The following is a 23,023-nucleotide window of genomic DNA, read 5'->3' as shown; positions in this document are numbered from 1 at the left end:
GGATAGGCAATGGCAAGTATTCAAGGAACGAATAAGTGAACTCCAAAAGTTGTTTATTCCTATTTGGCGCAAGAGTAGGAATGGAACTGTGGCCACACAATGGCTTACAATGGAAAATAGAGATGGTATTAGATTCAAAGAAGAGGCATACAAATTAGCAAGAAAAAACAATAGACCTGAGGATTGGGAACAGTTTAAAATTCAGCAAAGGCAGACCAAAGGATTGATTAAAAAGGGGGAAAAACAATTTGGAAGTAAACTAGCGGGGAACATAAAAACTGACTGTAAAAGTTTCTATTGGTATGTAAAGAGAAAAAGATTGATAAAAACTAATGTAGGCCCCTTACAGTCAGAAATGGAAGAATTCATAACAGGGGGAAAAGAAATAGCTGAGGAGCTAAATTTGTACTTCGATTCTGTCTTCACAAGGAAGACATGAATAACGAACCGGAAGTTCTGAGAAGCGCAAGTTTTAGTGAGCAGCTGACGGAAATTAGTATTAGTAAAGAAATAGTTTGGGGGGAATTGATGGGATTGAAGACGGACAAATCTCCAGGGCCTGATAATCTACATCCCAGAGAACTGACGGAAGTGCTCCTCAAAATAGCAGATCTATTCGTGGTCATTTTCCAAAATTCTTTGGACTCTGGAATGGTTCCAACAGATTGGAGGGTGTCAAATGTAACCCCTCTATTCAAAAAGGGAGGTAGAGAGAAAACAGGGAACTATAGACCAGTGAGCCTAACGTTGATAGTAGGTAGTTGTTGGAGTCCATTATCAATGATTTAATAGCACAGCATTCGGAAAGCAATGGTGTAATCAAAGTCAGCATGCATTTATGAAAGGAAAATCATGCTTGACAAATCTTCTAGAATTCTTTGAAGATGTAACGAGTAGAATTGACCAGGCAGAACCGGTGGATGTAGTTTATTTAGACTTTCAGAAGACTTTCGACAAGGTTTCATTGTACGGTAGCACAGTGGTTAGCACTGTTGCAGGCAGCGCCAGGGTCCCAGGTTTGATTCCCAGCTTGGGTCACTGTCTGTGCAGAGTCTGCACGTTCTCCCTGTGTTTGCCTGGGTTTCCTCCGGGCGCTCTGGTTTCCTCCCACAAGTCCCAAAAGACATGCTGTTGGGTAATTTGGACATTCTGAATTCTCCCTCTGTGTACCTGACCAGGTGCTGTAATGTGGCGACTAGGGGCTTTTCACAGTCACTTTATTGCAGTGTTAATGTAAGCCTAATTTTGACAATAAAGATGATTATTATTATAATTATTATTACATAGCAGATTAATATGTAAAGTTAAAGTGCATGGGATTACTGGTAGTGTCTTGAGCTGTAAAGAAAGCTGGTTAGCAAACAGGAAGCAACAGCACTGGCATCCACCCTGCAATGTGGAAAATTTCCCAGATTTGTCCTGTTCATAAAAAGCACGACAAATCCAACCCACCCAATTACTGCATGAGCCCACTCTTATTCTTCAGCAAAGTAATGCAGTGTGTTGTCGACAGTGCTATCAAGCCACACTTTAATAGAAATAATCTGCTCATTACACTTAGTTTAAGTCCTGCCAGTGCCACTCAGCTCCTTAACCTCATTTCAGTCAAGGACCAAACATGGACAACAGAGGTGACTGCCTTTGACATCAAGGCCATAATTGACTTGAGCATGGCATCAAGGAGCCCTTGTGAAATTGAAGCCAATAGGAATCAGGGGGTGAACTCTCCACTAATTAGATTCATACCTGACACAAAGGAAGATGGTTGTGGTTGTTGGAAGTCAAGCATCTCAGCCCCGGGACATTGCTGCAGAAGTTCTTCAGGGTATTGCCCTATGCCCAACCATCTTCAGCTATTCATTAATGACCTTCCCTCCATAAGGTCAGAATTGGTAACATTCGCTGCTGACTGCTGATTACACAATTCAGCACCGTTTGCAGCTCCTCAGTTACTGAGGCCATCCGTGTCTAAATGTAGCAAGTCCTGTACAATACTCAGACTTGGGCTGATAAATGACAAGTAACATTCACACCACACAAATGCCAGGAAATGACCATCTCCAACAAGAGAAAATCTAACCATCTGTCTCAGACATTCAGTGACATTTCCATTGCTAAAATTCCGACTCTCAGTATCCTGGGGGTTACCATTGACACAAAACTAAATTGGACTAGCCAATAAGTACTTTGACTACAAGAGCAGGTCAGAGGCTGGGGGAACCCTGACAACTATCTAAAAGGCACAAGTTAGGAGCCTGATAGAATACTCTCCACTTGCCTGGATGAATGCAGCTCCAACAGCACTTATAAAACTCCAGGACAAAGCAGCCCACTTGATTCGCACCTTATTCACCACTTTCAACATTAACTCCATTCACCACCGAAGTACAATGGCAGCGGTATCTACTATATACATGATGCACTGTAGCAACTCAGCAAAGCTCCTTTATCAGCACCTTCCAAACCCGTGACTTCAGTCACCTCAAAGAACAAAGGCAGCAGAGACGTGGGAACAGCACCATCTACCAACTTCCCTTCCAAGTCACAAACCATCCTGACTTGGAACTGTATCACTTTTTCTTCATTATCGTTGGCTCAAAATCCTGGAACTCCATTCCTAACAATGGGTGTTCCTGCATTACATGGCCTGCAGTGGTTCAAGAAGGTGGCTCATTAGCAGCTTCTCAAGGGCAATTAGGGATCGGTAATAAATGCCGATCTAGCCAGCGATGCCTGCATCCAATGAACGAATATTTTTTTAAGGGATAGACCCATAACCTGGGTCTGTGCTCCTTTTTCATTGAGCTAGGATTTCTGGAGCTTCACCAAAGCAAAGAGAAACAGAGTGGCTGTGCCTACAACAAACACGGGCAAGGAGTATCCCTAGAGCAGGGCAGGTTTGAATGGCAATGTTTTTTCCATCTCACCTTCCCCAATGTTCACAGAAATGGATAAAAGACAGTAAAGTCATTAAGTGGTATATTTGGAATTAGCTCACTCTCAGTTCAGAAACTGGATGGTGTAGTCAGAAAGGGAAGGGAGGTTTATAAGTATAATAAGAAACATTTTTCTTAGAGCTTTGTCATTGTACCTTCAGACTGGAGCTTTCTGATTGTTGTTTTTGGATAACTGCCAGAAGGTACCGAAGGCAGTGGCTATTCCTGCTGCGGCATGCCTCTGAGGCTTGCTGGAGCAGATGTAATTCCATCTCCATTTCTAAGTGTAAGGCCCTGTCAGGGTACGATTGTTTTAGGCCACATGTAGAACAATCATCTAAACCCAAAAATACAGGTGAGCTCAGGTCATTGCCGATGAAACACACTTCTAAATTGATTCAACTTTCCACTCCGGCATGGGGGAGCAGGGAAATCGGCCTTTAAAATTCTTCCTTGGTTAAAAAGATAGGGCTAGAATTTTTACAGTTCTCCCGATCTTTTACTGTATAAATAGAAGATAGGCATTGGTAGAAATGTTGTAAATCTGCCAGTTTACTTTTAGCTATAGCTGGTGATCAGGACAATCCCCATGGGAATTCCAGGAACTAGTGAGTATAGCTCTGATACTAATGTATTGGATGCCAGCATATGAATGCTTAATATGCTCGTCTGAAATTCTGCTTCCTGCTGCTTTATTGGAATCATTGATTGATGTATCTCAAATAAAGAGGAACTGCTCCACTCTTTGATGGATGAATTTCAAACTAATATTCCACTGTATAATTTCATGACCTATGTTTTGGTGTTTATATGGTTAAAATGATTTGAAATTTTGCACTTACCATTAGGATTGCAATGAGCCACTAGCATTGTTCATATTAAACAATCATATTTGTTTGAACTGCCATGATAGTGCCATAGCCTTTTTGCTTCCTTTCCTATTCAGTTCAATTGGTATTTGGCTTGGCCTCTGCTACCATTTGGGCTGGTCCTACTGATTGTTCGGTAGTTATGTTATGCTCCTCCAGCCCCCAGCTATGCTTACTTCCTCCCACTTAAAACCCCTTGAATGCTCCAGCTCTCACCCTCTGGTTCCAGGCCTTGCCCTATCTATAACCTCTGATTTGGCACAATGAACAACATAGCAGGACAGTATCTGATTCAAAAGCTTGTACTTTGCATTTGAGTTACAATCTACATCAGTTTTGCCATGTATTTGTAAATTCTTTAAGAGGGATTAAAAAGATATGAAGACATTAGATATTTAATTTTTTTTTAATTTTACCTAAAAATAACTTGATATATTTGTTTCAATATAGCAACCATCCACATTTGCTTATGCACGTGGAATAATTCGATCTCAGGGTTTTGGACTGCGGGGCCTGAACAAGGGACTGACAGCAACATTAGGACGACATGGTGTATTTAACATGATCTACTTTGGATTTTACTTCAATGTGAAAAGCATTATTCCTGTAAATGAGGTAATTATTTGATACAAATCAATAGCCATTATTAGATAGTGAAAGATAATTCAGAAACTAGGAATTGTTTGTGTGTATGCAAGCAATAGATTTTCATGTTCCTTTCGCTCTAGTACAACTCACTTCCTCATGCAAATCTTTTATTCAAATTAAGGCAATACATCTGTTACAATGTCTCAATTATACCAGCCTTCAGGAAGAGCATTTCATTTGACCATCTGTCAAAGCTTTTCTGCACCAATCATTTAGTTTCTTTAATCCTCCAAGAAGTTGCCACAGCTAACATTACACTGAAATGCAATGATTTGCAATTTAAATTATTACCCACCATTATATTTCATTGTCCATAAAAATGTGGTGGATTAGGGGCCGGCAGAAATAATTACAAACAATAAGCAGAAAAAAGTGGTGATTTTAATAGATCAACATAAAACATCACTGAAGTGCCTACATTCTATGAGTGCAAATATAACACTGCATGCAGCAAAAGTCTGAAACTAGCAATATTTTGAAGTAGCAAGGTACTGTAAAAATCCTTTAGGTCAATTAAATTAGTTGCTGCTGGTTTCCAAAAATACAAGAGACTTCAGTCACTGCTATAATTGAACTAATGTGGATTGTTAATAACAGGAAACTTCTACTTCTTGATAGACTGGATAACTTAAACATGAAAGCAAATCTGAAGAGAAAAGCATGCAGGAAAGAGAACAAAAACACAGGACACTGGGATCAAAATGTTTTTAACATATGGAGATCTCATATACAAATCAGTATTTTGTTAGATTTCATGGTGGAAGTTGCTGTCATTTGTAAAGTATTCTGGTCAATTAGCTAATATAGTTGCTTGGATTTCTTATGTTTTGATACAGTAATACTAAGTACATTGTAAGGCCTAATTATACAAATCATCCCCATATGCCTAGCCAGTCTTTTTCAGAAACGTTGTTTATAAATCCTGTGTGAGGAAATGTGTGTTTCAGCAATTTAGAACATGTGTAAAAACACAGGCAATATGATTCTCAAGAAAGTAAGCTGGAGTATGGGAAATCTTAATGTGTTTAGGTAGAATAACAAAACAGAGTGCCATGCAGATTTTTGATTAATTGTAATTCTTTTTCTCCTTAAACAATTTTATGTTTATATTTTCATTAGGACCCAACAATGGAGTTCTTAAGGAAATTTGGAATTGGATTATTGTCAGGAACGATTGCTTCTTGTGTTAACATCCCTTTCGATGTAGCAAAGAGTAGGATCCAAGGACCACAGCCTCAACCAGGAGTGATTAAATACAGAACATGTTTCAGTACTATCAAGACCATCTATAGGGAGGAAGGGTAAGAGTTCTTTTTAGTTTAAAAATTGAGTCATCTTTGTATTGTCACTTTCAGTAAAGTCTCGTGCAGTTACTGTCTAGTAAAACATATGACTCTGAAAGTAACTCCAGTTAAGTCCACCAGAAAAGCCAAAAACTTGGCCTTTATTCTGTTTTTGTTATTTTAAAGCTGTTCACCTACAAAGGAGTCAAGGGGGTGACAAATAATTAATTTAGGGTGGGGCATAACATCCCTCCTCCACCTGAAACATGTCCTGTTTGACCAGATTTTCTCGCCTGTTTGGTGACCAGGTGTCTAAGATCTGCTCTATGTGGTATAGGCACTCACCTTTGGCACTGGCCCATACCCCAAGAGTTCTATGGAGATAAAAATTCCTGAGGTTCACATCCTGGGTCTTGCATTGTGATATGTCTATTTGCAGATTCTCAAATTCTAAATAATTTATTGTTCCTTGGCTGAAAAAATTAAATAATTTTAAGAAAATCCATATTAAATCCCTGGAAAATATAATTGCTTTTGGATCAAATTACTCCTAAAATGTATATGACGTTTTTAAATTGTATCATGGTACAGTTTAGCTGTTGAATGTAAAATTGGATCAGAATTATGTAAAGATAACTTTGGAAAATACCTTGAAGTATAACTTTTACCATCATAATTTCAGTTGTCTTGTAATACCTGTGTATTTACAAATTACACTCATTTTTCAGTGGACAATGAAAATAGAACTAAATGCAAAGTACTTGGACAACTTATAGTTCATTGCGGGGTGGGAGGAGTGGGGGGGGGGGGGGGGGGGGGCGGTGAAATGATGACCTGAAGAACCCGCTCATTCATTGCTAAACATAATTTCCCACTGGACATTAGAGTATTTTGTTCGCTACATTAACAAAGATATAAATTTTCCATTGATAGGTTCTTCGCATTGTACAAAGGTTTGGTACCTAAGATCATGCGGCTAGGACCAGGTAATCCCAATCCGAGTAATTGTATAAACTTTAAACAAAAATGTTAGCCGTGAAGACCTATGATTGTTTTTAATAATTTGAATTTTTATAATCCTATACTAAGTTAAATTGATTGTTTTTTTTCTATTTCCATCCCTGCCTATCTCCAGGAGGTGCTGTTATGCTCTTGGTTTATGAATATTCTTTTGCCTGGCTTCAGGAAAACTTCTGATTCAAACAGAACAAAATATTGCTGAAACAGTTGTATTTTCTTAGAAACATCATGTTACAGCACCCTCAATAAACTTGTGTAAACATGCAGAATATTTTTTTTCAGAGGACATTAATCAGAACCTGTGTTCAAAGCAAACAATATATAATTGAAAAGTATTTTCTCATGTCAATAAATAAACTTAACATGATTAACTAACAAGTACAACAATTTTTACATTTCTGAATAAAACAAATATTTTGTAATTCACACTTTTTTTAATTTAGAGATGATATAAAAATAAAAAGGCTTTCTTACAAATATATACAGGTACAGCCTATTGATTTACATCTTTTCTAAAATGCTTTAACTTTTTTATACGTCCACCTTGAACCTTATGGGAGAACAGGTTTTGCTGAAACTGTGAGAATAGTGAACCAATTTCCTGACAGACACATGAGATTTAATATACTTTAAAAAGTTATGGTTTCAATATAGAATAAGAGATTATTTGTGCCTTATATGGAATGCAGACTATTTTGTTGGTGCCCAATTGTAGTTATCACCTAATTTACCGATACTTGCTACATGAAATACATGATCATTAAATAAAATTTATATTCATAACTTTTACCACCACCATTATACCTACAAGTAAAAATTATTATTTACATGGATGTAAACTTCACAGCGAGCTGATGTACATTCATTTCAAACAGAAACTTCCTTGAAACTGTCAGGAAAATATGTTAACATTTCGCCTGAATTGTAGGGTCAGTGCTATAGCCATCAGCTAGAGCAGAAGTTATTTTCACAGTGGTTATGCTACAAGTCCATGGTTTGAGTCCATTTAAAGGTTTCACATTAAGCTTGAACCTTCTGATCAACTTCTTTAAAGACTCTTGTTCAGGTCTTCAAATAGCTAACTTTATACCCTAGCTGTGTTTGACCCTGTGAGGCTGCATAGGATCCTATAGATTTACTTGGAGGGCTGATTGACTTTGTGTCCTCTGCTGAAGAAAGAAAATGTCCTTCATTAAAACACTGAACCTTGTACTGTATGTACATAAAATAATAAAGAAATGTCCAATTTTTCAAGTGAATGGGCATCCTGCCATTGATGAATATGTTTTCCAGAAGTTACAGTCAGGGAGAAAAGCCTTACACATTAATATAAAAATAAATTTTGCCATTTTATTTGTATTTACAAAGAAAGTCTCTATTCCATAGTTAATCCTCCCTACCGTCAATTATTGCTTTACCAAATAATTAGATTACAATACTTTGCCTCATTCTGTAATTCCAGTTACTTAAATGGTATTTCTTTAACAGAGGATGGTGATGATATATATATAGACACATCTGTATTTGCTTTTCGTTTTGCAAAAGGTACACCTGGGATTAGATTTTCAATTGACTTGTGAATAATGATGCTAAAGTTCACGAGGCATTTCTGCATAGACTCTTGACAACATTGTTTCCCCTCCAAATATTTGCAACACAATGCAGCACTTTTCTATTAATTCTTGCAATCATATAAATGATTCAAATGGGCAATTAGGGTTGGACAATAAATGTTGGTCTAGCCTGCAACTCCCACACCACATGAAAGAATAAAAGAAAGACATGCTGGGTAGCTTCCAATAAGCTGCCTTTTTGGCATAATATTTGAGATAAGCTAATGAAAAAAGCCCATGAATCAAGGAATTGCAATTTTAAATGATGTGTGATACTTATGACAGGTTTAACTAATTAGTCAATTGTATTAATATCCATAACAGCATGAGGTTTTAGAAATTTGCCCCTCTGAAATTATAACTTTAATGCAGATTTTTTGTTACACTTCAGTATGCTACAGTATTTTCAGTAATATTGCCACCCTCCCTTAACATGGCATTTGCCACCACACTTCTTGCTCAAACAGAAGTTTGAGTTTGTCCAATCCAAACCAAACTATTCTATAGCACTACAAACAAGGCTGCTCCATGATTTATACGAGGAACTGTAGTCTCAGAGAAGGCAAGAATTTGAGTTTTCTTCCTCAAATTAAAATGCTCACTTTTACTTCAGATTCCACCCAGCATCTCAGCCACGTCGCGATATAATAAGCAGCTCTTGCACTTATCATCTCTGGATTGGAACATAAATAGGTTTCAAACCTGGGGCTCTTGTCCTGTAAATGTCAATTGTGTTACCACCTGCACCCTGTCGTTACAGTGGTAAAGTGAGAGGGTGGGCTAATACTTTATGGAGATCCAATAGCCCATTAAATAAAAGCAAGCAAATTGAAGTTTCTGAAATGACCTCAAAATATGCATCTCTTCCTGTCTGTTCATCAAAGTTTAGGACTATATTTGTTCCGATTTTGGCACAAAGCTACTTTGAATTAACTGTTACTACAATGCAGAGGCTGCAATGGAGTGGCTACCTTCTCTGGTTGCTTGAATACTTTTGAATGGCAGTGGTGTGGGAAGGTCACAACTGTGAGTTGGTAGTGTGCTGCCACCCGCATGTTGCCAGCCGTGGGTTGCCATGTAACTGGAGGCAGCTGCACTGTATGTCATATAGGGAGACACTTGTGTGGGCGGAGGATAAGGAGCCATACTTGGGACAGAGACAAAACTGCTAACTGTAGGCAGACCATTGGGACCCTGGAAGATAAAAATTGATCATTGCATTATTTAATGAATATAAAAATGACCAACTGACATAATATGTCTTATTTCATTATTTTAGCAATGAGTGACTAGATCACACCAAGATTAAATCACTAAAAATATATAATAGAGTAAGTTTGTAACTTAGAGTATTTAGCACTACTGATAAATTCAAAAAGGTAGTGTATTTAAAGTACGTAAAAAGTTTGTATTACCTGTACTTTTTAATAGTGTACCTGAAATATTTCAATTAAAGTCGTCTGTAAATATGTACCGTTAATGGCTAAATGAAACCGGGTGTAATATTTTAAAGTGAGATTACCTACAGATAGGAATCACAAGTAACTTTTGAATTATTAACATATTTCGGTATATGAGCTACGAATATGCATATATTAAATTACTTAAAATATAGGAAAGTATAATCTAATTGCAATAGTAATGGATTAAACTGCGGTACTATTTGCTTACAATATTCAGCAAAAAAAACGACCAGTCGTGATTTCACTGAAGATGCAATAATTGCTTTGAGCGGTGAAACCTAACAGTTGACTCAGGAATGACATACAAAGCAAATGGCAATCGGTCGGGGGCGAACAGCACAAAATGTTCCCGAATGCAGTGTTGAACAGAAAGGAGGAACCTGACGTGCTGTTGCTGACGTGCTGCCCTTTGTAAATGCCTGTGTGTGTGTTTGTGCTACTGCAGAAATGCAATTGAAAATAGTACAGTACAACAGGATAATGCAAGCCACATGGATAGCCAGAGACAGCATTAGGTTTACAGTTCATAACCTGTCGGTACACACCCAACATGAAATGCAGGCACAGACATCAATTTATTCAATCCCATCTCCACTTTCAAATGCGACTGGGTTGGTTTTAATGGCAGCTCCATCGGGTTTAATCAGTTGCACAGTATTAATTGTAATACTTCTACTGAAGTTGGTCAGTCAAATGAGTGGGCAGAAAGCACAGGCCGCCTATTCTGACTGTTTCAACTTTAAAGAAATTATGTTAGAAATATTTAGAGACGGTTCACTTTTTCGACAACTATTTTTTTTCTTCCGCGATGAAGTGCACATTGTGTCTCCGGGTTGCCGCTGGTTGGCTGGAATCACTCCCGCTGCCGTCCCTTTCTGTTTAATTGTCGGCATTTTCTTGTGGTTGGTTGGACAGTGTCCTTGTTAGATTATTTAAATGGAGCAAAAGAAACTCCACAGAACTGAACCTTTGGGGTAGAGGCTATAAAATATCATTTTTTACCCCATGACCGATTTCTTGCTCGGATTAGTGATATAATGTTAAATATTATGGATAATACCTGTCCGCGCTGAACACAACCCTCAATTTTTTGTCATTTTACCTGGCCGCCTCTCTCTCCCCTCAAACCCCAGACTTTTACAATTGGCGTGTATTAATCTATAATTTACAAATCTTTCCTTATCCTTTTTGGGCCAATTAACGACTCCAGACTGGTGTGAAGAATGCTAACGTTTTTAAAGTGATTTGTTTTTAGGTGGTGGGGGGGGGGGGGGGGGGGGGATTACGAGGGAACCAACTTGTGTTTGTATTTATTGGTTTAAATCCGGCAGGGGCTTTTCACAGTAACTTCATACTTGTGACAATAAAAGATTACTATTATTAGAATTACTCTTCTCCATTCCCAAGTAGCTCTTGTTTTATTACACCAGGTTATATACATTTTCTTCCGATTAATTGTAAATTAATATGAGCGTTAATTCGGTTATTTTCCCCATATCTAGGGCCTTTATTGCCAATCTACTTTGTTACAGTGATTACTTCTGTTACAGTAAACGTGTACCGTGACCCCACACTTAGCAATAAAACTATTAATTACATATAAAAAACACAGAATACTTTGAAGGTGTTGATTACATCTTTTTGTTCTGCTTCTGAGATTTGACACTTCCGTCTGTGCCAAAGATTAAATATTATTTCGGTTAATCACCGACGCAGATAAAACTCTTCAAAATGCCAGAAAGATATTTTCATATTCGCCCTATTCTTCTTCTGATTTAAACATGTCTATTACATATTACCTCGTCCATGATTTTCCAAATATATGTAAAAGTCATTGCAATTTAAAGTACTAATTACATCGAGGTAATAATTGTTCAAACGTGTTTATTTTTGTAGTTTGGAGTTCTGTAAACGCTGTAATCTGTCGAGTTGAGAGGAAAGGCAAGCTACAATTACCTGAGTGTATTTGACTTCCTGCTCCAATGGAGACTTGTCCAGTCCATTCACAGCAGCCTGGTTTGAGGACTGGAAGTGGCTCCTGTTTATACTGTTCCATTCCTCCACTTTAGTAGGATAGGAAGAACTGTCACTAATGGGAATAGCACCTAACAACAAAAATATTTATATGACATGACTTGTATCAAAATCCCTGCAGCAGACTTCACATTTGTTTCTCTTTCCCGTCCTTATGATTCTGGCCTTTTGTTTTAATTTGGTGCAGACGGCCAGATGAATTGCTGAGGTACCTTTCATTACTGCGAAACCTTTCGGAGTTGATCGAGTTCCGATTCGCACTCCACAGCACTTTGGATCATATTGAATACGTTACACATTAATGAATAAGGGAGGCAACAGTTTATTTCCACAAATTGTCTTGCGATTAGAGTTTGAAGATTATTCCTGGTGAACCGAACTTCCCAACAGTGCATTTTGAAACGTCACCATCTTTGAAACATAGGCCTAATCAATTTGCAAAATACATATTTTAATTTGTCAAGTCAAATACTGTGTAAACAATACGCACCTTTTTACGAGCTTTCGACGTTAGGACAAATATTTAAGAATGACTGGCCTCGTTTAAGTTGATTTCGCTTGTATCAATCTTAACTTTTAAATTCATGGTTGTCTGTCGTGGAAACGAGCAACTGATCCTTCGACTGAAATCTCACTTGATTTCACCAAGGCCATAGCGACAGAATTCATTTTAAATACAATTTATGGCCTTGTGTCTTGGATTGTGGCCTGAAGCCATACATTATTATATAGGAAATGCAGTTGGAGCTATAATTGTATTTCCTCTTAGTCCCAGAACAAGATATGTAATTGAGGTGGTTTCAAAAAGGAAAACTGGCATCGGCAGTTAAAGCCGATAACATTTTCCAGGTAGCTTGTCGCGAGTTGTTATCTCTTCACACCGCAGGGGGAAAAGAGCAGAACTACAAAATCTGTTTGAAATAAAACTTGGCCGATTCCCGAATTCCCCTGTCATTGTTTGCTACAACTTTCAACAAGTGATGTATTACATATTTCGTCAATTCAAATAAAATGCACTATATTGCGGGACAACAGAAAAGGGTTTCCAATAAACCGCCCCCCCCTCCCCCCCAAATGCTGATGTGTATATCAGAGAAACAGCAAAATAATACATTATATTTGACAACAGCCTGGTGCATTGATCAATTGCACAACCAATTTAGAACTGTGCCCTGGAGAAATGTTTGCCTAATGTTTGAGAAAAATATAAATATAATCGGTGTTCAACTACCAAAAACTGCAAGTTATAAATAGCAGACCATTCTAGTCAGCCGATCCGTGAGAGAGGAAATAATTATGTCCTTTGACAATACGAGTGGATATTTCTTTTGTGGGAAGCGGCCTAGTTATACTGTGTGTTCTTCACTGGATTGCGAAAACTGGAGACATTAGAGGAAAGTTAACGTGCATCTAGACATTGCAATTGACTAGAATTCCTCTCTTCCTCTTATGGGGGGAGTTCAAATGCATTTTGGTAAAATGGGCACCTTTGAAATTGTTTCACTGGAAACGCACCAATTCTTTCAAATTAGGGTTCTGATGGGGGTCAATAGAGCGGCTACGGGTAGGAAATGAGTTACAACGGACAAGGTGTCTTGATTTCTGAAAACTTGTGTAAATTTCTTATTCGAGGGAGGTGAGTCCCCGGGAAAATCGAGCAGCAGAAAGGTTAAGTAAGTGTGGAGTGGGAAAGTGTCAGCTGGATTTTTAGTAAATGTGGTTGCTTTAATATTTCTGGGGGCAGCTGGTTGATAGGTGCTGCAATACATACAAAAGACTTGTTGTTGAACTCCATTAGCTCGGGCTTTCAGTGAAATACCTTGCAGCAGCTTACCTTGCTGCTCGATGATCGCTCTAATACCCAGGATGTCGGAGACAGAGTGTGATGAAGGCCAGGTCCTGTGAATTCCCACATGTCCTGGGAGTGCGGGCAAACCGGGCGACGTTGGCATTTTAGCTCCGGCCGTCGAGATGGGGCTCGAGTAGGAATAAATGGCATTGTACTGGAGAGCCGACTGTGGAGACGGGTGAGCTGGGGTCTTGCCCGATTCGTACTGACTCTGCTGGGACAAGTTCCCGATCTTGTTGCGGAGGATTCTGCTGATGGAGCTCACCGAAGGGACGTTGTACTTATCGCAGACCCCATCGGCTAAGAGCCTGTCCCGGATCTCCCAGGCGAAAATTCCCGGGTCCCTCTGTTTGTACGCTCGGATGTGTTTGACCACCGTGGGAGTTGTCACTCTGGGTTTGCTGCCGCCGATCGCACCGGGCAATATAGAACCGGTCTCGTTGTACCGAGCCAGGATTTTACTGACACAGCCGTGTGAAACTCTCAACTGTCTGCTGATATCGCAAGGTCGAATCCCCAACTGGGCCAGTTCGACTATCCGCAGTCGAATGGCATTGGGCAGTGGTCTGCCATTGACAAATACACCTCCTAACTGGTTCACCTCCCCGAACGCTGGCTCTGGTATGGAACAGAACAAGAGGACGCATTCAGACAAGAGTCACTTACACGTTGCAACCCAGCTTCTAACCCGACAGCGGATGTATTTGTGTTATGTTAACCCACTTTTGACAAGTTCTACTTTATTAGGTTTATGAAGCGTATCCGTCCAGTAGGCCTGCACGTTGTGCATTCGACCCAAAGTCACACATTAATCCCGACCATAGTTCCTGACATATCCTAACAGTAGTCAGTCAAGAATAGACACAACTGATCAAATTGAGTTCCCCATGTGTACTCGCTGACTTTTGCATCGCGGGATTTTGTTTTTAAATCCAAAAAGAACATATATTCGAAAGGCTCTTAAATTGCACCGTTCATTTTTAAATTAACCTCGTGTAAGTTTGTTTTAGAAATCCTCATTTAATTTTTTGTTGATTTATTACAAATATATATATATATATACACACACGACCAAATTTGCCATCAGATTATTTGTTTTTGATTTGTAATTTTATCCTCGTATCGCAAGATTTGAGGTTTAATTTCTCTGATGATTAGATGCAAACATAAGACAAGGTTTGTGTCTTCATTCAAGTCGGGTTTCAAAGCACGGATTTTAGAGACTGGAATTTATCTCTCTTCAGGGTGCATTTATCTATCGTATTTAGAGGAGAAATGGGAACTCAGAACATTTAACTTATTTATAAAAGTTAAACTGTTCATTTCCTTTCGGTTTGTTATTTGGGCCGTTTGACCATTATTATATATATTTTTTGCAGCAAACACTCCCAAACATAACCTCGTTAAACTCATTGTTCTCTAATAGATGACCACGCAGAGTGTAATTCACCGAAACGCCTTTTTCCACCCCTTTCCACAAACCTCTGCCCACTTACTCGAAATACAGAATAAACATCCCAACATGTAGTCTAACTAGGCGCGACTAACTCGATTTTGAAGCATGTCTTTTCAATTAATATGTGGAGAGTGGAAACATAAGTTCGTGCTCGGTAATGCTAGCTTTAATGGTCGATTGCACCTCTGATAAGGGCAATGTAAAATTTAGAAACTCCTTACCCATGATAGTTAATGATCCTCAGTACTTCCTGCTGAATATGTAAGCGCTCCAAACAGAATTCCAATTCCCTGAAGTTCAGATTGCTGTGGGATCCGTTTGTGAGTGCTGCCTAATCACTGATCTCACCGTCCAAGTTACCGAAGAGCTGGTATCGAGTAAATATGCTTCCCTTTTCCTCGGGAGAGGTGGCTCGGTTCTGCATTTCAAAGCACAGCATGGGAAATGGATTTTACACACTCTGTCTGTCAATCACCACGGACACGCCCATAACCATGACGTCGGGGGGCGGGAGAATTAAAACAGCGTTGCCTCATTGGTGGACGGGCGTGACCTGGGCAACACTACCTGGAAGTTGGTCAGACAAATTAGTCTCGGGCTGGCCAACGTCTTGTGGCTTCTAGTGGATTGTTAATGTGAATGAAATGCCACTGAAACATTTCAATACATGCACCAAAGTAGTATTGTTATTTAAAACGGAATAGTTCATTCAGCCGGTAAGTTCCCATTGTAAGTTCTTCTTCCTTCCACCCTCCCCTCCCAAAACAAAACATCGTACGCCTATTGATTTTTACAAAAACTAAATGGCATCTTAAAATAAACCATCAGGTAAATAGTGCTATTCCAAAGTAAAACACCAGTCCTAATGTTTGTTTCCTTATGTTGAAATAACGTGCATCATAAACAGTAATAAAGGGGATCCATCAGCGTTCGAATGGAACATTTATAATCAGAACATTCTTCTTCCATTACCACAGGAATAATATATATTTGTCAAACTAAACAATTACAAGTAGTTCCCCCTGTTAATTTACATTCAATTGTTGGTAGTCAATATCCAGAGACGTTTGTAAAATGTAGGTAATTTATGACTGAAGAATTATTGTGTATTTATTCAAAAACAAAGCGTTCCTTGCATAAGTAACATTAAGAAAATGTGTGGTTTTTTCACGCTGCGGTTTGAAAACAAAAATACGACGCCAAACTGTCTTAGAAAACGCAATGTCCATTCTATCAACCTGCACCAAGAAATTGCTCACGTATTTAACCTTTGTGCTATTCTTATTGGCGTAAATTGCTTTCGTAGATGAAAATAATCATTAATGTCTTGGCTTAATCACGAAATGGGACATCAATCCTGGATTTATACTGCTTAACTGCTGTGAACGATTTTAAAAGAGGAAAAAATTTACGACTTTAATTTTGTCAGGATATCTATTTCCCTTGTGGTACTATCTCGCCCTGCCGTTTATGTTTCGCGGTTATGTTCCAAACCTGCCACAACATCAAGTTTAACGTAGATTATGTATTCTTAAAGCTAAAACGTCTCTCTAAAATACTATATTTGATAACAGACGTGTTTCTTTGAAAGTAACGGTTAAATACTTCACTGTCATTCAATACAGATATTCCTCTTCGATCTCCACATTCAGTTGGTAATATTATGCGTGGGGCACCAAGTAGATTATTGCTGTCAGTGAAGTAGTAGCGTTTAAAATAATGTCCATGCAATAGTTTTGAGGTAAAGGTGGTTTTAATCTATTTTTTTCTGTGAAACGCTTTTGTACCAAAATATCAAGAAGCGTTTCCTGATTGTTTCTGACATTTCGACCTTACAATCTCTGATAATAAAAAAAGAACATGCTGAAAATACTCGGCAGGTCCAGCAGCATCTATGGAGAGAGAAATCGAGTTCACCTCCCTTTTGCCCGACCTATTTTAATTTAAATTCCCAGCTTCCGCCAAATCTTGCTTTGGTCAACTTTTGTAAAGTATACCGGTAAGTAATCAGGTGGTATTTATTATCTCGTGTCTATGTTTTGCTGAGGTGCTTTGTAACTCGATAAGAACCGCAGTTTCTTTCCACCGGTTGAGGTTTCTGTCTTCAATGTGCTGCTTTTTTCTGTAACTGCCTTTGAACATGCTCTTATCTCTGCCCTCATTGTCTGTATGAACCGGTGTTGTTTCCCTTCTGTCTTTATTTGTGGGATCTCTGTCCGCCTCTCCTAATCTGTGGGCCGCGTGTGAGGCTGTGACTGAGAACAGTCGGAAGAACCCCCTTGTCCACAGCACTGGTCTCTGGTGAAATAGGATAAATGTTTACCAGGGCTGAACGTGCTTAACTTGTTTCCATTGAGGTGCTGAGTGTGGTCTTAAATAACAAAGGTCAGCTACACGCTGGCCCATTAAAGAGCACAACCGGGATGAATCCGCAATTGTTTCTGCTGGCAAGCATTAAACCAGTCTGAATTAGGGGTTTCTTTTCAGAATAACATCACTTTAAAGGCCAAATGGTTTGGTCGAGTTTATTTCCGTAAGGAGATTGATTTCTAAATTTGAAATTCACATAATTTTACCCAAGTATACATTTTGCTGGAATAAATGCCGCAACGTGTATATATGTATATATATATATTAAAAAAACATTTATAGTTCTTCCCCGTTATCTGATTGTAAAAGCTGGCATCAACTTTGCTATTTTAAATGAAATTTAGGGAGAATTTACAATGTTTACACTCTCTGTCCCTGTTACATTTATGTTAACTCTGAATTTTCCTTTAAAATATAACGCGCAGACTTTCCAGCTCCCTCCAGGGTGATGATGGCCCTACATCCAGAACACAAAGCGCAATAGGACAAATGCGGAGAATCATTACACTAATGAAATATTTGGAAAGTGTAGCAATTAGTATTTAAAGCCACTTTGCATTCAAATGCAGTGTGAGCAGATTATGTCTCGGTCGAAATTATTTTGAATACTTTCTCAAGATTTTTTTTGAAAAATGTGATAAAAGAGGGGCATTGACTGTCTAACAGGTAACTTAGCAGAAACATTGGATGTTAAGTGATACAAGCAACTGCCACGTTTCAACAGAGTCACTTTCTGAACCAGATCTGGCGTGGAGCATCTCTTTGGGTTGCAGAAAGAAAACAGATCTAAAATCCTATATAAATGCCATTTTCAAATAGTAATTGATTTGGATAAGTTTTGGGAACGGTTTGCAAGTTATAATTGACCGAAAGGTTCTATACACAATATTCTAATCTTCCAGAAATCGGCGTGAAGGGTGACTCTCGACAAGCTACAGCTAAACGTGACTCCTCGCTGTCTCCCTCTGCTGAAATCCACAGCATCTGCCTTTCAACAAAGAGACGCTTTTAGTTTGCAACGAGGTGGAACTAGATTCCTAACTTAGGGTATTCACGTTCAATGGGTGTGAAGTGGACACACCAAGGATTAAATAACGCTTTAACATACAAGAGTTCCAATGGCTTGAGTGAAGTATTTTTACAATTGGTGAGTTTAAAAATTCAATGGACCCGAAACCGTGGAGCTTCCTAAAAATACGTTCGCACTCGTTTGAATAAAATGCAATCACAATGAATCAAATCTGCATTTGCGTCAAAGAAAAGTCAATGTTATTTAAACCGAGTAATATTAAATTGAACGGCCGGATCACATTATCGTATACAACAGCTACAGTGAACATGGGAAAGGCTGAAGACAATTCAGTCCCTCGAGACTGTTCCATCAGTCAGTTGGATCGTGACCGACTTGTATTTCAACGTAATTTCTCAGCTTTTTGCTCCATAGCGCTTGATTACCAATTAAAAAGATAACAGTATTGAAAAATTAAATGGAGCCGCAAACCTTCGAGGAGCGAGTTCCACCTTTTAACCTACTGTGTGAAAGCGTTTCCCGATTTCATACCGAAAAGGCTCTGTTTGCTTTACACCTACCCAATGGAATCCCTTTATCATTTGTAACACTTCCATTAAATGGCCCTTCAACCTTCTAAAGGCAAGCGAATACAGGCCAAACCATCTGTAATCTGTCCTCACAATTTCATCTTCTACATCCCTGGTATCATTCTGTTGAATATGCATTTGCCCCTTCCAAAACGAAAATATATTTCCTGAGGTTCAGTACCCAACACTAAATAAACTAACTGCAGTATGGGTCCGATCCATTAGATATAGCTTAGGGTCTGACCTATCAGATAAAGCTTAATTCAGAAATAGACTGCACCGCCCAAGGAGCCTGAACGGGAAGTTGATCATATCTTGTTGATAAATTACCACAGCTGTGTTTCTATCGCAAAAACTTCGTTCCTCATAAGACACGTGTTATTTCAGGATATATGTGCGGTGCGTTTTCAATGGAGAAGTTTGAAAAATCTCACGTACAATTAGCTTTTACAAATTCTTTGCCAGCTCAAGACTAGATTGCGGTTTGAGTGAGACCCAATATTGCAATTTTCCATAATACCCATTAGCTGTAAGCATAATGATATGCACGAAAATTAAGGTAATGCAGACAAAATTCTGCAATTTATAAAACGTATATTTAACATATAAACAGGATGAAAGAATCAAATTACAAGAAGTAATGTTGCTTCTGTATGCACTGTGTGCTTTAGGTGCATCTGTAGGCACATAAAACCTATTCATATTAGAGATGCGTATGAATGAACCATAACTTACCTCTTATCTACCCACTCTCCCTCAATCCTGTGCCTGAGCAAAATCACCTTATATTCAGTATTGCAATTATAGCAAGAACAATTGCAATCACTTTCCTGATGCGCAGCTTATTTAACCAGGCCAGTGACCTTCAACACCTACCCCAGTCTTGTAAAATAACAAGCGGGTAAGTGAAGAATGGGGAGGATTTTGCGTGAATTGCAGGTTCAATAAGATAAGCCAGAGCATGCTACATCTTAAATACCATTGTTACGAAAACAAATCTCTTCCCAGCTCTGTTAGAGAAAGAGCAAGTTCATTTTATTATGTGTATTTGAATTATACCTAATAACCCACGCTTGTGGGCGTAAAATCCCATCAATTCGCGTATGGTTTTTATATCCATAACAACCGGGTGTCGGTCAAAAGTACTCTATTGATAAATCCAGAAAGCGTTTATAAATAAATTATCAGATCTTCTACATGATGGTTTGATTAGAAATGGTAGTGTTGGAAATAAGATTCCATTGCACTTCTGATGGTTCTGCCCTCAGTACCGAACAAAGGCGGTGTGCGTGCAAATAAGCTGTAATGACTGGTACAGTATCTCATTTGTATGAAAGGAGAGTGGGTTAGATCTCCAGAGTAGGTTACGCTATTTCTCAAGTTCAACTTCACGGTCATAGATAAGGCAGAGGGGTCTATCAGAACACCGTTTTATGAAGGAAATCAATTCTTGTGATGTTGATAACCGAGAACATTTAGACAGAGTTCAAACGTACATAACAATAACGCTTACCAGTAAGGTTGTTATGACTAGCTATAGTGGCCGAAATCTGGCGAAAGAGCCACGTCCCCAGGTTTAATATCCGTATTCAGTTCTGTGCATGCTGCATGCCCATCAATTCTGGTCTCCACTGGTAAATTAATGAGCTGCAGCAAAAATTCAGAGTCTCAAGTTCCTCCCAATAAACTTCAACTCGCCGAATAGTAAATAAAAATGTCACCAAGCTTACGTTTCAGTTCTCATCATGTCCAGTGATTGAGAGGGTGTAAAAAGCACCATTTATTTAAATCTCTCTGCGTTTGGAGAATGCATAATTCCATGTGCTGAATAGATCACACTGAAATCATTAGCTTGGTTTCCGTCTTTCTGTCAGTCTATCTTGGATTTTCTTTTTCAATCTAGCTAATGAAAATTACATTTTCAGTACATCTGCTGCTGATATCAACTTGTACTAAACTATCTAAGCCGGTTCTTCTGTTTACAAAGACAGGAAACAAAATACTGGAATTACTGAATAAGATCGTTGTTTTATGTACCTTGCATTTAACTTCATAGAGCTATATCCTAATCTCACCGGGAATTCTCCCAAAAATAACAAATATATTTACAATATTGAACACTGTGTAATACTACAGAAAAGGGAAAAAAACTCACTTAGGATCACTACACCCAGAATATTTCACAAATGTGGAGAATGTTAATTAAATATTAGCTACAATGTATATTCAATGGAAATGTAAACGCACATGGAGAAACTATTTCAAAGGAGCCAGGAAGTTACAAAACAAGAACAAAAGCATATTAATCCCAAATATACAAATGCCGGAATGTTTATGCAGCTGAAAGTTTTGCGGAATGAAAGTTCATCAGGAATAAATTAAATTTCGTAACAGAGAAATGAAAGAGCACCAGTAATTTGTAACAAATGCTTTATTTTTTTATATTCTGTTCTTAAAAAGGGACAGGGGGAAATAGAAACGCTCAGTAAAATGCACGTAATGAGGAATCGGAATCAGTTTTGTATATTTAAATTTGCTGCAGAATAAGATGATGCAACGAACAAACTAATGGAAATGCACAACTGCGCATACATAAAATAGAATAACCTGTTATTTGTAAACAATCTGCAATGTTGTTGTAGCTCTTAATGCGGAACCAAGAGTTTATTTTAATTGCAAAAAAAGTATTAAATTGGTCGAGATAATTCATTCATCCCCCTGAATGAGCCAAGTTCAAATGGCAATGTTTAAATAGATGTTTAAAAAACGCTAATCGATAACCACAACACGAAATTTATAATTGATTGAAAATTATGGTTGTATTACGTAAAGTTTGTTTCGTGGAATAACGTTCCTCATCAGGGAAAGCTCTGGAGAACAGGATTGCTTAAATAATTAGTAATTCCATAAAATAGCCATTGCGGCACCGGGGAAGGTTTTTGGAGCTTCTTCAATGCAGTTACATCTCTGCATATTATTTTTTTCTCTATCCCGATGAGTTTTCTCCAGTTTGATGTATGGAACTAACGACAAAATAATTATAGGAAGGAAGGACTTTGGTAGAACCAGTTTTCAGCAGCCTTTTCAGAATGTGGAGCACCCCCCCCCCCCCCCCCCAACACCTAAAATCAAGCACCACCCCTTCTATTACACAGCAGTGTATTGCGTTGACATTCGGTGCTTACCATTTATAAATATTTTATGCGTTATAAACATATTGCAAATTTAAGATTATTTTAATCATTTCCAAAATTAATTAGTCGGTAAAATTGTCATCCTAAATGTTATTAGAACGCCATCATGGCATGCTGCTGACATCAGTTATAGTCTTCGCCTTGTTTTGTTGCCCCTAATTGAACATACCGTTTATTTTTCATAAACGATGCCGATCTTTAATTGCAAAACGTCTCCACCGTCAATTCTGTTCTAAAACCGCAGAGCTGGCTTATTTCCAACCCGGCGTTTCAGTTGAAAGAAACCCTGTTGGGATCTGGCGCCACCTCCTGATTACAGCTGGACAGGTAAGAAAAGAGAAACAATAATTTTATATTGTCAACATCCACCCTAATTGGGCCTGACGTCTTCTGTCTAAAATCACCCCACGATCTAGTCAATGATTTACAACATTCGGCAGAGTTACCCACCCATTTCTAAAGTCACAATATGACAGCCGTGTTGCTACCAGTTATGAGAATAGAAATACTGCGGGGAAAAAGTAAGCCCATTCAGCAAAGAATAAACTGGCGCCCATTCTCGAAACTAATTCTTGGAAGCATTTATTAAGATTAAAGAATCGAGGAAGATAATTGGAAAAGCGTGAATTTCGTTATGAGGAAAGTTGCTCATTGCCACCGTGTCACAATCAGTTTTCATTGATAATTGC

General features: G+C 38.5%; 2 protein-coding genes and 1 long non-coding RNA gene across 7 annotated transcripts in view; 2 read left to right on the top strand and 1 right to left on the bottom strand.

The window, feature by feature from the left end:
* The window catches only part of slc25a21 (solute carrier family 25 member 21), a 781,061-nt gene extending 773,828 nt beyond the window's left edge, over positions 1–7,233 (top strand). For both annotated transcript variants that reach the window (XM_038780811.1, XM_038780819.1), the window contains 4 exons: positions 4,256–4,420; positions 5,573–5,754; positions 6,670–6,722; positions 6,872–7,233. In XM_038780811.1, coding sequence (XP_038636739.1) covers positions 4,256–4,420; positions 5,573–5,754; positions 6,670–6,722; positions 6,872–6,933 — 462 coding nt within the window. In that variant the 3' untranslated portion in view covers positions 6,934–7,233. The remainder of the gene's footprint in view (positions 1–4,255; positions 4,421–5,572; positions 5,755–6,669; positions 6,723–6,871) is intronic.
* On the bottom strand, positions 4,595–15,608 carry pax9 (paired box 9). 4 transcript variants are annotated; one of them, XM_038780783.1, is made up of 5 exons: positions 15,393–15,608; positions 13,686–14,333; positions 11,789–11,937; positions 9,341–9,563; positions 4,595–4,710 (listed from the first exon to the last, which is right to left on the bottom strand). In XM_038780783.1, exons 1-5 carry the CDS (start codon positions 15,394–15,396, stop codon positions 4,706–4,708), a joined length of 1,029 nt encoding a protein of 342 aa, XP_038636711.1. In that variant the 5' UTR covers positions 15,397–15,608; the 3' UTR covers positions 4,595–4,705. The 4 variants fall into 4 exon arrangements, with proteins under 4 accessions (XP_038636711.1, XP_038636687.1, XP_038636694.1 ...); XM_038780759.1 differs by lacking the exon at positions 4,595–4,710 and adding an exon at positions 6,952–7,925; XM_038780766.1 differs by lacking the exon at positions 4,595–4,710 and adding an exon at positions 6,952–7,925 and having other exon boundaries at positions 13,701–14,333.
* Positions 15,609–15,760: 152 nt separating this feature from the next.
* Positions 15,761–18,784, top strand: LOC119955022. Its single transcript, XR_005458361.1, has 2 exons — positions 15,761–15,887; positions 18,444–18,784. It is a non-coding gene; the product is annotated as an uncharacterized LOC119955022 (long non-coding RNA).
* The last annotated feature ends 4,239 nt before the right edge of the window (positions 18,785–23,023 follow it).

The sequence above is a fragment of the Scyliorhinus canicula genome, chromosome 2 (assembly GCF_902713615.1).
Source record: "Scyliorhinus canicula chromosome 2, sScyCan1.1, whole genome shotgun sequence".
Lineage (NCBI taxonomy): Eukaryota > Metazoa > Chordata > Chondrichthyes > Carcharhiniformes > Scyliorhinidae > Scyliorhinus > Scyliorhinus canicula.
This window is presented reverse-complemented; position numbering and strand designations above follow the sequence as displayed.